General features: G+C 36.6%; 3 protein-coding genes across 3 annotated transcripts; 1 reads left to right on the top strand and 2 right to left on the bottom strand.

The window, feature by feature from the left end:
- The first annotated feature begins 239 nt into the window (after positions 1 to 239).
- LOC143586179 (protein DGS1, mitochondrial-like) lies at positions 240 to 5,838 on the top strand. Its single transcript, XM_077067781.1, has 4 exons — positions 240 to 381; positions 4,696 to 4,806; positions 4,893 to 4,993; positions 5,108 to 5,838. The coding sequence occupies exons 1-4, from the start codon at positions 262 to 264 to the stop codon at positions 5,223 to 5,225; spliced, it is 450 nt and encodes a 149-aa protein (XP_076923896.1). The 5' UTR covers positions 240 to 261; the 3' UTR covers positions 5,226 to 5,838.
- A 331-nt stretch (positions 5,839 to 6,169) lies between these two features.
- LOC143586181 (cysteine desulfurase 1, chloroplastic-like) lies at positions 6,170 to 11,109 on the bottom strand. Its single transcript, XM_077067783.1, has 10 exons — positions 10,855 to 11,109; positions 9,422 to 9,558; positions 9,186 to 9,345; positions 8,922 to 9,108; positions 8,678 to 8,823; positions 7,957 to 8,029; positions 7,803 to 7,866; positions 7,549 to 7,648; positions 6,649 to 6,807; positions 6,170 to 6,564 (listed from the first exon to the last, which is right to left on the bottom strand). Exons 1-10 carry the CDS (start codon positions 11,107 to 11,109, stop codon positions 6,394 to 6,396), a joined length of 1,452 nt encoding a protein of 483 aa, XP_076923898.1. The 3' UTR covers positions 6,170 to 6,393.
- Positions 11,110 to 15,194: 4,085 nt separating this feature from the next.
- Positions 15,195 to 15,935, bottom strand: LOC143586180 (cysteine desulfurase 1, chloroplastic-like). Its single transcript, XM_077067782.1, has 4 exons — positions 15,909 to 15,935; positions 15,689 to 15,822; positions 15,453 to 15,612; positions 15,195 to 15,375 (listed from the first exon to the last, which is right to left on the bottom strand). Exons 1-4 carry the CDS (start codon positions 15,933 to 15,935, stop codon positions 15,355 to 15,357), a joined length of 342 nt encoding a protein of 113 aa, XP_076923897.1. The 3' UTR covers positions 15,195 to 15,354.
- Positions 15,936 to 16,366: the final 431 nt, after the last annotated feature.

Raw genomic sequence — 16,366 nt, 5'->3', positions numbered from 1 at the left:
CATATTGGCTATCCTTTGTATCACTACTTAGTGTATGTTTTTGTTTCGTAAAATTTTTCAAAGCTTAAGGAACGAATTGGTGTAGGCTGTTCAGACCTGTCTATGAGACAAGTTTTAGTCGAAAAAAAATTTTCTAAGCCTCTTGGAGTTGGATTGATATAGGAACTCACCCCTTATATAGGTCCATTTAACCCTTGAACCTATTGAGCGATGTGGCCTGGGAGCTCATCCCCTTCTAATGACGGTATTAAAAATAGGGCAATGCTTGAACTCAACCAGATATTGCGGGCTAACGAAATTAACTTTGCTATCCTTGCTGCTTTACCTGCGTTTTTTCTCTCGCTTGTTGTACTCATGTTATTACGTGCATGGTTCAAGCAGGTATGCTGAAAATATATTTGTTTACATTTATATTTAGCACACAAATACTCTAGTACAATCAATATCAATCAATCAATCATACCCAGTAAAATCCCACCGACAGCAGAGCTATAGGTAGGGTCTGGGGAGGGTGGGACGTAGGCACACCGTACCTCTATCCAAAGGAATAAAGAGGTGGCTTCCAGAGAGACCCTCGGCTCTAAGAACATGTGTATGAAGCAAAAAAAGGAAATCAAAGTTTAACAGTTATATAAAAAACTACTACTAATTATAATAATATTAATAAAAAGGTCACAGTTTAACCGCAATATAAAAGCTAATAATAATAATAATAAATATGTAAGGGAAATACCATTATGGTATGTGACCTAAATAAGTTAAGTCTAAGCCCTAAGGTATTCAATTCTCTCTAAAAATCCTTAACTTTAATTCTACTTCTCCACGAATTCCTATCCTCAACCATGTCCTCTGAGAGGTTTAGGTCTATCAAATCATGCCTAATCCTCTCATCCCAAGTCAATTTCGGTCGTCCTCTACCCCTCCTCCCCTCTATAGTAATGTTTTCTACGGATCTAACAGGATTCGTCGTCTGTCTTCTCTTTACATGTCCAAACCATCTCAATCTCCACTCTCTTATCTTGTCTGCTATGTTCGCCACCCCTAATCTCTCGCGAAGCACAACGTTTCTTATTCTGTCTAGCCTTGTGTGCCCACACATCCAACGTAGCATTCTCATTTCTGCTACCTCCATCTTCCGCACTTGTGCCTTCTTGATGGCCCAACAATCTGTTCCATATAGCATTGCAGGTCTAACTGCCACCCTATAGAATTTTCCCTTCAGATTAGTCGGGAAACTCTTGTCGCATAATATACCTGTGGCTGCTTTCCATCTACACCATCCTACCTGAACTCGGTGGGTCACATCACTGTCTAATTCCCCATCGCTCTGTACAAATGATCCTAAATACTTGAACTTCGTTACCTGCGGGACCACCTGCCCTTCAATTGTGATGTGTGCGTCTTCACTGTCGTTTATCTCACCAAAATCACAGTGTAGGTACTCCGTCTTAGATCGGCTAATCTTTAAACCTTTTGTCTCTAAGGTTGTTCGCCACTCCTCAAGCCTCATGTTTAGATCTTGTTTTTTCTCAGCAAGTAACACAATATCGTCTGCGAACATCATGCACCACGGGAGAGTCCCCTGAATCGACTTTGACAACTCATCCAAGAATACTGCAAAAAGAAACGGGCTCAACGCTGACCCCTGGTGAAGACCTACCTCTACAGGAAAGAAATCAGTATCCCCCACTGGCGCACGGACACTTGTTTCACTCCTGGTATACATATCCATAATTATCTCTATGTATTTCCTGGGCACTCTTCTACCCTCCAAGCACTCCCAGAGCACCTGTCGTGGCACACTATCGTAGGCCTTTTCTAGGTCAATAAACACCATATGTAGATCACGCTTCTTCTCCCTATACTTTTCCATTAATCTTCTTATAAGGTGTATTGCCTCTGTGGTGGAACGCCCCGGTATGAAGCCAAATTGGTTGACCGTAACCTGAGTTTCTCGTCTAAGTCTAACCTCAATCACTCTTTCCCACAGCTTCATAGTATGACTTAGTAGTTTGATTCCTCGGTAGTTACCACAACATTGGGCGTCTCCTTTGTTCTTATAGATAGGAACTACAACGCTGCTCCTCCACTGGTCTGGCATCTTACCTGATTTGAGAATACTATTGAACAAAGTAGTTAACCACGTGACTCCTTCCTCCCCCAGACACTTCCACACCTCGATGGGTATGTTGTCTGGGCCAACCGCCTTAGACCTTCCCATCCTCCTAAGTGCGTCCTTCACCTCTTCTCGTGTGATCCGTCGGCAGTAGCAGTTATTCGATTGTTGTCGATGAAAGTTTGTGTTGTCATGTTCTTCTTGGTAAGCTCTCCCATTGTTAAAAAGATTGTGGAAGTAGGTTTGCCATCTTAGCTTGATGTCCTGCTCCTTGACCAGTACATGCCCATCTGTTTCCTTTATGAACTTCACCGGTCCTAGATCTTGCTTTCTACGCTCCCTGGCTTTGGCAATCTTAAACATAGCATGTTCCCCCTCTTTTGTTTCTAGACTTTCATACATCCGTTTAAAGGCCGCCTTCTTTGCTTCCGCCACTGCCTTCTTTGCCTCTATCTTGGCCGTTTTGTAGTTGTCCCTCAAATCCACTCGCTCCTCCTCATTCGTGCACCTCATTAGCTCCCTAAAACATCCTTGTTTGTCCCTTATCTTGTCTTGCACTGCGTCATTCCACCACCAAGACTCCTTATGCCCACTTGACTTTCCTGTTGTGACCCCGAGAGTCTCCTTTGCTACTTGGATGATCTTTGTCTCCATAGCTTCCCATATATGAGTTGAGTCCCCATTTAGTCGAGCCAGCGTATGCAGTATGAGTTTATCCTTAAACAGAAGGAGATTTTCGTCCTTCAAATTTCCCCATCGAATTCTCGGTGTACCTTTCTTCTCTCGAACAGTCAGCTTATTTCTGAAGGCTATATCAATCACTAGTAGTCGATGTTGAGTCACAACTGCCTCCCCAGGTATGACTTTGCAGTCCTTCCACCAACGTCGGTCTCCTCGCCTCATCAAAAGGTAGTCAATTTGCGTGTCGCGTCCGCCACTGCTAAAAGTGATTAAATGAGAATCTCGTTTCCTAAAAAAAGAATTTATAATATCTAGGTCATGTGCCACCGCAAACTCTAGAAGATCTGTTCCGGACTCATTCCTATCACCAAAACCGAAACCCCCATGTACGGCTTGAAAACCATCGTTAGCCTTACCAATGTGTCCATTAAAATCACCTCCTATGCAAATCCTCTCCCCCCTAGGTATGCCCCCTACCACTGCGTCTAGGCAATCCCAAAATTCTCTCTTTTCCTGATCCCCTAGGCCTACATGAGGCGCGTAGGCGGAGACTACTGCAACTACTTCCTCTCCTAGTACTAATTTCAACACCATAATCCTGTCATTATGTCTTATCACCTCCACCACACTAGTGTGTATTTCCTTAGCCACTAGAAACCCCACTCCATTCCTAGCTCCATCAGACCCCGAGTACCACAACTTATACCCATTACACTCAGCCCCTCTATGTCCTTTCCACTTAGTCTCCTGGAGGCATGCTATCTGAACCCTACGTCTTTTAAGCACATCTACCAATTCTAACAACTTACCATTTAATGTTCCTACATTCCAAGAAGCCAAACGCAATATACGCTCCCTATATTTACTCTTTCCTACACCCCTCGATTCAGGACGTGGTCTCAGGTAATAGTCATGGTTCCTACGCTCTATGGTTGCAACTAATCACACAAACACAAGCAATAGAACACCAAATCAATAATAATAATAATAATAATAATAATAATAATAATAATAGTAGTAACAAAAACTAATAATAATAATAATAGACACACGGCACACAGTAACAGATAAATTGGACTGACTACTCTAGCAGCATCAAGGCCTATTGCCATCAAAAATAAAAGATATGAAACGATCTCACCGGGATTTTAGCAAGTCACCAATATTGAAACCGGGACGAGACACCGTGAGCTAACGAGAATAAGCTAGAAACGTGACACAATCTACAACCCTTGAGTTTCGGCGGCGGCGACGTTGAGCGGCGGCGACGGCGGAGCTCCGGCGACGTGTTACGGTGGCGGCAGAGGGTGAATCAGCTAAGATCCTTCAATGATAACACCTCGCAGCAACCCAGCAACCTCCACAGAGCCTTAATCGTTTTTCCGGCGGCGGCAATAGACGACGGCGGCGGCGGCAGTTAACAATAGTAGCCGGAAACAACAGTACAGCGAGAATAATGAGCTGCGGTGGTGTTATGGACGTGTTGGAGAGCTCCGGTAAGGGTTAATAGGGCTGTTGTTACCGGATCTTGAAGAAGGAGCTTCGTATCGTCAGTGGCCGGAATTGGGGTTAATTTCAAAATTCAAAACCCTGCAACGACGGATCGTCGACGATTAAAGCAGAGACAGAGATCGGAACAGACGATTACGGAGAAGAAAAGAACGACCGGCTGCGCGTTCGATGAACCCTAGCTAGTCGGTGGTGTCCGTTGTCACTCTCTCCCTCTTCCTCTTAATTAGATGAACCCTCTTTCTGAGACAGAAATGAAAATCAGTAGAGATAATTGGTTTCCAATATTTTTATAATTATTGGAAACCAATTATCTCTACTGATTTACCAATATTCTTACCAATATTCTTAGTACATTTACCAATATTCTTATAATTATTATTTTCCAGGACACTAGGGCAGAAGGCAAAGGGAGAATTGCTCAGGTGCAAAGAATATTATTAATAGTGGAAGTTGAGAAGAGAATTATGCAATTCCAGGGTCGTATTGACCAGGGGCTGGTAAATGCTACTACTCTTTCATTATTGTTTACCAGTAACTTGTAATTGATATTAACGTGCATAATGAATTTGGTTTGTTGTTGCAGGAAAAGGATGCTCAATGTATGTATGGATTGGTTTTATATACCTTGGACCGCCTTTATAGAGCAGTGGAGGCGCAAGCAAAGGCTACCGGTGAATGGCAGTGGTTAGTTTGCTTCTGTTCTTTTTTTTTTATAATAAATTTATTATGCAACTTTAAGTGTTTACACTTTATATGTGTATATAAACATGTTCTTATGCATTATGTGTATGCGGACAGTTTGAGGCAGGATATCAGTGATTTAGGGAAGCCAAACTTGCAGACTGCACACAACCTAATGGTGACTTCGCATATGGAACGTATGTATGATTGCTTGCTTCCTTCACTACGGCGTTAGTGAACCAACACAAGATCAATGGCTGAGAATCATTTACTTGTTTGATTCCATAATGAGCAAGCAAAAACTCAAGGAAAACGAACAGTTTTTAATTTTTTCCCTGTTTTTCATTTTTCAAAGAAATTTTGTCTTTCAAGGGTCTAATTTGTAGAGAGAAAAAAGACTGGAGGTGGATCTAGCTTGCATGATTGTGTATTGGACCTCATGTTTAAATTCCACAGATGCTGCAACTCTTTACATAGCCCCTAGTTAGCATATAAAAAAACGCTTCTCTAGCATTATGTTGTCTCTCTTTTAACCGAGATATCGCTAGTCACTTCTCTTTTACATAGACCCTACAGTTGAAAATCAATTCTACCATTCCGCTCGCCAACTCCTGGATGTCATTTATCCAATGCGGGTGGAGAAAAGTGTGGGATTTTGGGAACTTCACTTAGAGTTGTATAGAAACTTTTAGATTACAAGTTATTTGGTGGTTTTGTAAATACTTTAATCGGATAAAACTCTGAATGAGATCAAGAACAAAGTATGAAATTCATGAGAGATGTGAACTACAGAGAACGACCAAAACCAAACGAACACATGTTTATGTTTTATTTGATAGCAGTTAGAATTTAAAAACCTTCATTATGCAGTTGATACTTTTGAAATTTACATTTTAGTTAATACATTACCTCCACATTAATACTTATGATTATGTTTGACAATTCTAATGAAGCATATATTAATGAAATAAATTTTTTCCAAGCTGACTTGGCAGTTTAGCCCCCGCCAGGGTCACGAATATGCAACGCCACCCCCAACTAGTTTACTGTTGTAAAATGGCTACACCCTTAACATGCTGTGGAGTTATTGTTACGAGTCGATAAAGTCCAAGGGTTTTGTTACCTTCTTTTTCTCTCTAAACTCTCTGTCCTAGTCCTGCACCTATGTATATGTAGATATAGACTCGAAAAGCATTTTTGTTAGCTTCTACCTATACTTGCCTGGTATACATCTAACTTGTATATATTGGACTTACATTAAGATTTATATAGGTTTGGACAGACTTCTTACAAGATACTATATGTTTGTTTTCATTATATATGCTATTTTTTCTTAAAAAAAGTAAATTAAAATACATCACAAAAGAATATCCAAACACGTGTATACATACTAATAATAAGATCTACTTGAAAGAGTTAAAGAAAACAATGGTGTCATTAAGTGCGCTAATGAAGTCATCAACGTCTTCTTTCGTGTTGTAGAAATAAAGACTGGCCCGCGCACTTGCACTTATCCCTAGGTGCCAATGAAGTGGCTGCGCACAGTGGTGCCCGGATCTAATCGCTACTCCATGCTGTACCAAAACAAACAAGATCATCACTAAATTTGATTGTTTGGTTTCATGTTAAGGTTAAAGCTGTTATTATTGGCTGGTTACCTGTTGATCAAGAAAAGTGGCTATATCTGTGGGATGAAGGCCCTCAACATTGAAGGAACATAGAGCAGCACGATGAACCGACTGTGAAGGGGCCGGTCCATAGATACGAACACCAGGAATTGCGTGAAGGTTTTCATAAAGGTAATTAGCCAGCTCTACCTGTTAAAACAAAATTAAATGATGATTTATAGTAAAATTACACCTGGCAATCATTGCATAAAATTGATTGATTTTGGTAATTTTTGTTTACTAAATGGATTGATTGGGTCCACGTAAACTATAAAATGGGTCAAAATGGGCCAACACCACCCACCACAATTGTCTGCCGGCCACAAAAACAAATATAGCGGGTGGATCCATTTTGTTACCTTTTCAAAAGCTGACTCATTTCAACTTGAGCCCATTTTAGTCAAACCCCATTTTGGCCCAAACTAAACTAGCATTTTCAAATGGGACCTATTTTTTTTTCAAATCAACCCATTTTAACCAAGCCGCTTTTGGTCAAAGCCCAATATGATCTGCACCAAATTAGGATTTTCAAAAAGGACCCATTTCTTTTTTCTTCTAAAACGACCAAGTTTCAACTCGAGTCCATTTTAGTCAAAACCTGTTTTGACCTGAACCAAATTCAGATTTTCAAAAAGAACCCATTTTTTTTTCTAAAAGACCCGTTTCAACCCGAGACCATTTGGTCAACCCCCGTTTTGACCTAAACCCATTTTAAAAAAGGACACTTTTGACCTGAACCGAGTTTTGGCTCGCTAACCGACCCGACCACCCGTTTTACCAAACTTCAGTAATACTAGTTAAAATAGATTGAAATTTGAAAACTCAGTTATTTTGATGTATAAAGACAAAGAAGATGAATATCAAAGCAAGAATGGAACAGATGAAAATAACCTCATAATCATGAATCTTTTGCATGCCAATTTGAGAAAGATAATCAATTGCTGTTCCTAAACCAATAGCTTCCCCGATCGCAGGTGTTCCGGCCTCAAATCTGAAACATCATAAATATAAATTCAAGATGCAAGAATCAAAGTTCAGGTGGGTCCATGTTAATGGTTGATGCAAAAGGCATTTATAACTACTTTGACCTCAAGAGTCAAAAGTTTGTAACAAGGTTATAAATATAATAGATCGAGTCAGCCAACCTGGATGGAGGGTCAGCATATGTAGAATGGTCCAGGAAAACGTCAGAAATCATTTCCCCGCCACCTGCAATATTAACCATAAAGCAGCACTCAAACATTGTATGATTAAATTTATGAATTATAAGTGGTGGATGTTTATATAAAGCTGACTCACCTAAGAATGGAGGCATAGAAGCCAATAGTTCACTCTTTCCATATAAGAAACCAACGCCTGTAGGCCCACACATCTGAAGCAGGTTTATCCCTCAATTCATAAACATCGAATATGTATATTTTACAAGTGACCATTTCAAGCCATTATTTATGAACGAGTCGATTCAAGTTATGTTGTATCTCTAACAGACCAAATGGTAAAATAAAACTTTAGAAAAAAAGTGATTGGGGAAGGGGTGTGCATGAAACCAAAATAACCAAACTCTTAACTAAAACCAACGGTTTGGTTTTTTCTTTTCGTGAAAACCAAATGTTCAGTTCAATTTCGGTTATGCATGTAATAGAGACCAAAAAATCGAACCGAATGTATGAATTTACATTTTAAATTTTAAATTTTAAATCTCAATGATTTTTGAGAGTTTAATAAACAGTGTAATCCAAATATTATAGCCCAAATGCATAATAATCAAATAACCATCAATTAACAAAAAGATTTATTCCCAAATTCATTATTTCCAGCCAAATTTTCTTTTAGGCCCAAAAATGTCAAGCCCATATGGTATAACCGAACGGTTTTAGTCATCGATGCAACCCAACCCATGCACACCCCTAACTGTGATCAACCTTACCATACCCATTTTAACCCATACAAGAATTTCCCTGCTTTGACCCGTTACCCAACCCAACCTACCCATTATACCACCTTTAATTAAACTACTCACCTTGTGAGAAGAAGCAACAAGAAAATCAACGCCAAGATCTTGGACATCAACAACCATATGTGGTACACTTTGACAAGCATCCACCAGTATTCTTGCCCCAACTTCATGTGCCCATTGAGCAATATTCTTAACTGGAAGAACCGAAGCTACATAAAAGTTTCAAAAATCATGGCATCTACATCACACTGATAAAAACTTTTGCAACCAAAATTGGTCAAAGACGGTGCATGTAACTTATGCATACCAAGCATGTTTGAGACATGATGAACCACCACTAGTTTAGTCCTTTTGGAAAGCAAATCTTGTAGCATTTTGGTATCCGGGACTTCATCTTCTGTTAAACTAACAAACTTCAAAACTGCGCCAATTTTCTCAGAGAGAATTTGCCATGGAACAATGGCACTATGATGTTCAGCAATTGTCACAACTATCTGCAGGTATTGATAATAAAGCCGACTATAAGAATATTAACGTTTTTATTCAAGAATATTAAAATAAAAAGACACACCTCATCACCAGCTTTTAAATTAGAAAGTCCCCATGAATAAGCTACAAGGTTGATAGCTTCAGTAGCATTTCTCATGAAGACGATTTCACTAGATTCTGACGCGTTTACAAAAGCCGCGACCTTCTTTCTTGCCATTTCATACTCATCTGTTGCCCGTGCACTAGTGTTTAAATAAAATTATTATAGATGATTGTTGATGAGATGGTGAGAGTGAATTGGTATGTTAAATAGCATACCTTAAGAAATGAATTCCACGATGCACGTTTGAGTTATATGATCTGTAATAATTGTTAAGAGCGTCTATGACAGGTGATGGCTTCTGTGAGGTTGCTGCATTGTCTAAGTAAACGAGGTTTGATCCATTGTTCACCTTCTGCAAGATAGATAGATAAACGTTGATGATAACATGATATTTCTTTCATAATATCAGGACAAGTTGAACGAACACAAACATGTTTATTTTTTTAATGAACAATACATGAACAACACCTTGTTCATTTAATTGTTTGTGTTCGGTCGTATGTTCGGTTAAAGTTAAACGAAGGAACATGGACATGCTGCGTTCGTGTTAGTTCGGTTCGTGCACAAGCCTACTAAATTCTAATCCCTAAACCCTAAGATTATGCATACTATTGTTTTATCTTAGGTTGCCAAACACCGAGGCCAAGAAAAATGACCCAACATTGGATGCGCTACACTGTCGGCGCGGTTGGAATAACAATCTTTTCACTTTGGCTTTTCCGTCATAGTAGATTGGCCAGGAGTTCTGAGTTCTGACATTGATAATTGGATTTCGGATGCAAAAGAGTCTGTAACTGTTTTTATGACTGACCATGTAGAGCAACCGGTAAGACTTTTTTGTCTATTGAGTTAACTTTTTTAAAGATGTATCATGTTATTTGTGATCACAAATATGATATTATTGCGCAATAATAATCTATATCATTTTATTTCAGCTTATAGCTATAAGAGACGAGCTTTTTGAGACGTTTAGAAAAAGGCACAGGGGAGTGATGGAACTTGAAGAGGTGCAATTAACTTCTAACTCACTACACAGATTAGTTAGACTGTTAAAAGGAGGTTGAAACAAACTATGTTTTTTTATATGGATCTTCTTTTTTTGTTGCAGAATGTTGTTGGCATTTAGTGAGCAGACAAAAGGTCAAAAGTTCCCAGAAAATGCATCGGATCAGGAAATGCTTGAAATAGTAAAGGGCAGGTATTATATATTTGAATCTATTTTACTTGTTTAGATAAATAGGGTTAAACGGGTCGTATTTGGGTTGACCTGTTTTACGTGTCTATTTAACAGGTCAACCCTCCAGCCCATTTAATTACATGCCAATGGTTCATGAACCATTTATTACAATCCGTTAACCCGTTTAACAAGTTTACAACATGATTACAACCCACTGACTTGTCAACCCGTTTGACTTATTTTGATAAATGGGTTTAAAGGGGTTGTGTTTGTGTTAAATGGGATGTCGGTTTCCGGTTGAACAAAAATAGTCAGGTTTTGGATTGAGGAAAAGTAAGTAAAAAAAAGCAACAGGAATATTAAAATCCAGAATTGGAATGAATACTACAGTTCCACCAATAAATAATAATAATAATAATAATAATAATTGTAAGCGAATTGAATGATAAGATGAAGAAGTAATTAGCTTACCTGGTGGAGAATATGAAAATCTGGTCGGGTAGCGTGGCCTAAAGAAACGGGTGCCGGAACAGAGACAGAGGCTGTTGTTGTTGTTGAGTATGAATAACAAGAAGATGATGATTTGAAGCTGAGGAGGAGTTTGAGAGGAGTAGTCGTTGTTGTTAGATTGGATAGATAATTAGGGTTAGGGTGGTTGTTTATTATCAGTTGTGAAATTGAAGATGGGAGCTTCACAACAACTCCTTCCATGATACTAGTAGTCATCATGCCAACCAACCACAAGAATCAATCAATCTTCTCTTCTGCAACTACTACCGCCACAGCCACAGGCTACTTCCTTTCCTTTTATTATTATTATTATTATTATTAATAATAACCTATATAAAAGGCGCCTACTGTAGCAATTCTAGGGGTATATTTGTAATTCTTTTGTTTTTTCTTATGCGCGTTTCTATTTTGTTTGCCTTAAAACCAATTTTTATCTCATCGGTTTACATATCATCTCTAAGCTCCCCTCTTCCGGGCAATTTGTGGCTTCAATTACAACTCTGAATTTTATTTTTTTATATGTTGTTTTGTAGATGTCGGTGGCCTCAATTGTTGAATTTTGTTTTGAAAAATGATCGACTAAAAGAATTGGATATATGGATTACTTTTGGTGAGTTCATACAATTAGAAATTTTCCAATTTAATCATCTATTGTAGTTGCCAGTTAGTTTAGTTATATTAGAGTTGCATGTTAACAAACGAAACTGAAAATGATGTTTGTAGCCGTAGCAACGAAAAGTCATATGCATTTATTTAAGCTAAAAGTCCAAGATGTATGTTTACAATTTCTTGATTTCTTTCTGTACTGTACGTATGTACTCAAAAGTTAATATGTATTTGTTTGTTGACAAATTGTGGAAACTAAAAGTCAAAGCTTTCATATTGGTTAATTAGTATTGTTGTTTCTAAGTATGTGGTTCTTTAATAGAAGCATCTGCAACATGGGCATGCTTATTCTATTGCATTATTGTTTGGTGATTTGTATTATTAAGGTGGAAACCACATATCCAAAAGGGTCATATGTTTCTTCTATATGACAATATGAATGTTTGTTCATGATCATGTTGTCTTATGTGTTTCATGTTACTATTACAGAGTCTATACGCAAACGCTAGATGGCTACCAGCGCAACGTGACGGGCATTCCCTAGTTATTATTATATCAACCTTTTTCCTTCCTTTTTGTTTTTTTAACAACCTACTAATAAATCACATAAGCCCTGTAGTGGTGTTTGGGCTTCAAGGAGGTGCCACATCGGGGGAAACATCCTCCACCACATATAGCCTAATATTATCAACTTTTAGTGAAGAGTTAGAAGATAATATTACCAAGTTTATTTATGATCACGAATTTTAATTTGTAACTTGTTATTCCATCATCAAGTGATCACTAAGAACCAGCAATCATAACATTATCATATTATTGTAAAAGTCGACTTGACTCTTGACATATTACCAAGTGGTTGAATGAAGATTCATGGTGCTTCTTAGGTTCAGTCTAGGGATGAGCATGGTACCGACCGGTCCCGATCCCGAAAATCCCGATCCCGAAAATCCCGATCCCGAAAATCCCTAATTCTTGGTACCGGTACCGAAATATTCGCTTCGGTACCGGTACCGGGATGGTACCGGGATTATACCGGTACCGGAGATAAAAAATCGGGAAATACCGGTACCGGTACCGTACCGATCCCGAAACTTAAAACTTTGGTACCGATTCGGTACCGAGGGTACCAAATCGGTACCGATTTTGCTCATCCCTAGTTCAGTCGATCCTATATATATATATATATATTTTGACCGTGCACCACATATGGTTGATACATGGTAAGACCATGGTATCAATCACGCCTCTTTGTAAATTCTTTTGATTTGGTCAATGCTTTTGTCACATCAACCATGATTCTTCATGTGTAATCTTGTTTCTAACGCTTTGATTAATATGGATATTTAGGAGATTGAATTATAAATATGTTAATTTTTATGTGACTTTTACTCGGATATTATCATTATAATTATCAAAATCAAATCTATTCCAATGTATTTGCATATATATAGTGACAAATGCACCGAAATAATAGTTTATGCAAATCTCAAACACGATGTTCATGTAAGCATGGGCAATGGCCGCAATGCACACAAAAGTTGCCCATGAATTCAAGGCTTATTGTCATGGTGGTGTGGCGTGTTCTACGTTAGCGTATGTTTCCTTTGTTTCATTGTGTGGTGTTTGTTTGCACTTGTTAGCCACGACTAGTTCTTAATTCAAAAAGAAAACACACCAACTATATATATAGACCAAACAACCTCAACATAGATCTAAAATGTTAAATGCCTTCTTTTTTTTCCATTTTATAATTGTAAAACAATAAATGGCTAATTTTCGTTACAAAAACCATATAGTTCTCATAATTAAAGTCTCGAAAAACGATCTAGTAGGTTTAATACCTTAAAAAGGGACTTTAGGTTACTTTCAACCCCTTGACCTGTTCCCCTTTGTTTTTTACCGATTCGACAAAAATTTAACAAAAAAATTTTTGACCGAAGTTCAAAAATTTAACAAAAATTTAACAAAAACTTTTTTAAAATTTTTTTGACCGAAGTTCAAGTATCACATCTAGAAGGTTTTTTAACAAAATTTTTTTGTCATGTGGAGAATTTCTTTGAATATCTTTTTGGTTATTATTATTATTATTGTTATTATTATTATTTTATTTGTTTTTTTGGTTTAAATATGTTAATTTGTCAAATTATTATCGGGGTTTATTTTTTTGTACTGTAACGAATCTATTCAATACCATCGAATTCGTGTCGATTCGTTGTCTCAGCGTTCATGTTTTACAGATCACATATACGTCGTTTTAAATATGTTATTTTTCGTACCATAAGCTATACGATGGCCGCTAATATACCATATTCACGTCGGTTCTCCGCCTCGACGTATGTTTTTTTTTTCTTTAAATATCTTAATTTGATGTATCTGGGTGTTGACGAGTTAATTATATTTTGCTTAGTTCCGGTTACATAACCCGATGCCAATCGAATTTACGTTGGCATATAAACAACCAAGCATCATCAGCCCGGCGCAACGCGCCTGGTAAGTCACCTAGTTTGTTAGTAAGAAATCTAACTATACTATTAAAGCAATAGGCTTTAATTTCATTTCTCTCCTTCCTATTGGTTGTTGATTATACTTTCCATATATATCAATGGCTTCTCTAATTTTCATCTTAATAAAATAAATCAATATTAAATTTAAATAAGATTCATTAATTCTCTTAAAGTATTCTCTTTCATATTTCATTTAATTTTTAATTTTTAATTTTTAATCTTTTATAATTATGTTTCAACTTAATAATTATAATTAATAATTAATTACGATTTTTTTATTATGTATACTATAACTATAATTATGTTTTAAAACTAATTTTATTTTATTATTTTTGATTGATTTCATTCACAAGCTTTGTTTCTTCCCAGCAGGTTTAATGTTTTTTAATTAATATATAATATATAATTTAGATAATTAATTGATTTTCATCTTAATAAAATAAATCAATAATAAATTTATATAAGATTCATCAATTCTCTTAAAATATTCTCTTTCATCTTTCATTTAATGTTTAATTTTGAATTTTGAATCTTTTATAATTATGTTTCAACTTAATAATTATAATTAATAATTAATTATGATTTCTTTATTATGTATACTATAACTATAATTATGTTTTTAAACTAATTTTATTTTATTATTTTTGATTGATTTCATTCACAAGCTTTGTTTCTTTCCAGCAGGTTTAATGTTTTTTAATTAGTATATAATATATAATTTAGATAATTAATTGATATTTCATCAATAGGATTCAATATAGAGAGATTATGGATTTAACTTTAGTATAATCCAATGGTTAACATTTGTATCAGTCAATCGGTTAATTAATTATTATTTTACATAAATTTTACATAAATATAAAATTAGAACCAATAAATTGTACATTAATATGAAATTGGAACCAATTATATAAATATCAATTACAATATTTAAATCATTAATGGGTCAATTGAGTAAGGATTTGACTAACCATCCATAACATTTAGTGAAACTAACTCACCTTGTGAGAAGAAGCAACAAGAAAATCAACGCCAAGATCTTGGACATCAACAACCATATGTGGTACACTTTGACAAGCATCCACCAGTATTCTTGCCCCAACATCATGTGCACATTGAGCAATATTCTTGGACATCAACAACCATATGTGGTACACTTTGACGATGCATGTAACTTATTCATACCAAGCATGTTTGAGACATGATGAACCACCACTAGTTTAGTCCTTTTGGAAAGCAAATCTTGTAGCATTTTGGTATCCGGGACTTCATCTTCTGTTAAACTAACAAACTTCAAAACTGCGCCAGTTTTCTCAGAGAGAATTTGCCATGGAACAATGGCACTATGATATTAAGCAATTGTAACAACTATCTGCAGGTATTGATAATAAATCCGACTATAAGAATATTAACGTTTTTATTCAAGAATATTAAAATAAAAAAACGCACCTCATCACCGGCTTTTAAATTAGAAAGTCCCCATGAATAAGCTACAAGGTTGATAGCTTCAGTAGCATTTCTCGTGAAGACGATTTCACTAGATTCTTGCGCGTTTACAAAAGCCGCGACCTTCTTTCTTGCCATTTCATACTCATCCGTTGCCCGTGCACTAGTGTTTAAATAAAATTATTATACATGATTGTTGATGAGATGGTGAGAGTGAATTGGTGTGTTAAATATCATACCTTAAGAAATGAATTCCACGATGCACGTTTGAGTTATATGATCTATAATAATTGTTAAGAGCATCTATAACAGCTGATGACTTCTGTGAGGTTGCTGCATTGTCTAAGTAAACGAGGTTTGATCCATTGTTTACCTTTTGCAAGATAAACGTTGATCATAACATGATATTTCATAATATCTATCCATAATAACATGACATGTTTAACACAACTAGTGAACCCGAACATGTTTAACTGAACATGTCATTTTCATAAACACTAACATGAATGTGTTTAATAATCGGGTTACATAACACGACACGTTTAACGCTATTAAAAGGTGATCAGTTTGATAACATGAATGAAACCATAGGCTTAACAGATTAAATTTGACCAGTTCAATAACATGATCGGCACAACAAGTTTAACACAATTAGGGGAAAAAAGACACAATTAACACGACTAAACAACAGTCACCAAAAGATACAAACCAATCCAATGTAACTACAATATACTAATATATTATGAAGCAACGCCGACATAAATGTGCCATGTCGACCTGTTAACCTATTTAACACAATAAAAATGTGTCTATGCGTATCATAAATGAGGTTAACCGGGTTGAACCTGTTTATAGTTTTGACACAATTGTTCAGACTCAGTCGTTCTATTGTGGGACTGTTGCCTTTTAGAAAGAAT

Source organism: Bidens hawaiensis, unplaced genomic scaffold (assembly GCF_021521415.1).
Source record: "Bidens hawaiensis isolate Kalapana, Puna unplaced genomic scaffold, B.hawaiensis_p1.1 tig00034449_1, whole genome shotgun sequence".
Taxonomy (NCBI): domain Eukaryota; kingdom Viridiplantae; phylum Streptophyta; class Magnoliopsida; order Asterales; family Asteraceae; genus Bidens; species Bidens hawaiensis.
Note: the sequence above shows the minus strand (reverse complement) of the source record. Positions and strands in the feature narration are given on the sequence as shown.

Excerpts from the sequence above, each read along its gene's own strand:
- LOC143586179 (XM_077067781.1), top strand. The coding sequence starts at position 262 with ATGCTTGAACTCAACCAGATATTGCGGGCTAACGAAATTAACTTTGCT. Across the intron at positions 4,807-4,892 it reads GTCGTATTGACCAGGGGCTG|GAAAAGGATGCTCAATGTAT; the intron begins GTAAATGCTACT and ends TTGTTGTTGCAG. Across the intron at positions 4,994-5,107 it reads GCTACCGGTGAATGGCAGTG|TTTGAGGCAGGATATCAGTG; the intron begins GTTAGTTTGCTT and ends GTATGCGGACAG.
- LOC143586181 (XM_077067783.1), bottom strand. The coding sequence starts at position 11,109 with ATGACTACTAGTATCATGGAAGGAGTTGTTGTGAAGCTCCCATCTTCA. Across the intron at positions 8,030-8,677 it reads TTGTTGCTTCTTCTCACAAG|ATGTGTGGGCCTACAGGCGT; the intron begins GTGAGTAGTTTA and ends AACCTGCTTCAG. Across the intron at positions 7,649-7,802 it reads TATGCTGACCCTCCATCCAG|ATTTGAGGCCGGAACACCTG; the intron begins GTTGGCTGACTC and ends ATGATGTTTCAG.
- LOC143586180 (XM_077067782.1), bottom strand. The coding sequence starts at position 15,935 with ATGACATGTTCAGTTAAACATGTTCGG. Across the intron at positions 15,613-15,688 it reads CGTGGAATTCATTTCTTAAG|TGCACGGGCAACGGATGAGT; the intron begins GTATGATATTTA and ends TTTAAACACTAG. Across the intron at positions 15,376-15,452 it reads ATTTAAAAGCCGGTGATGAG|ATAGTTGTTACAATTGCTTA; the intron begins GTGCGTTTTTTT and ends CAATACCTGCAG.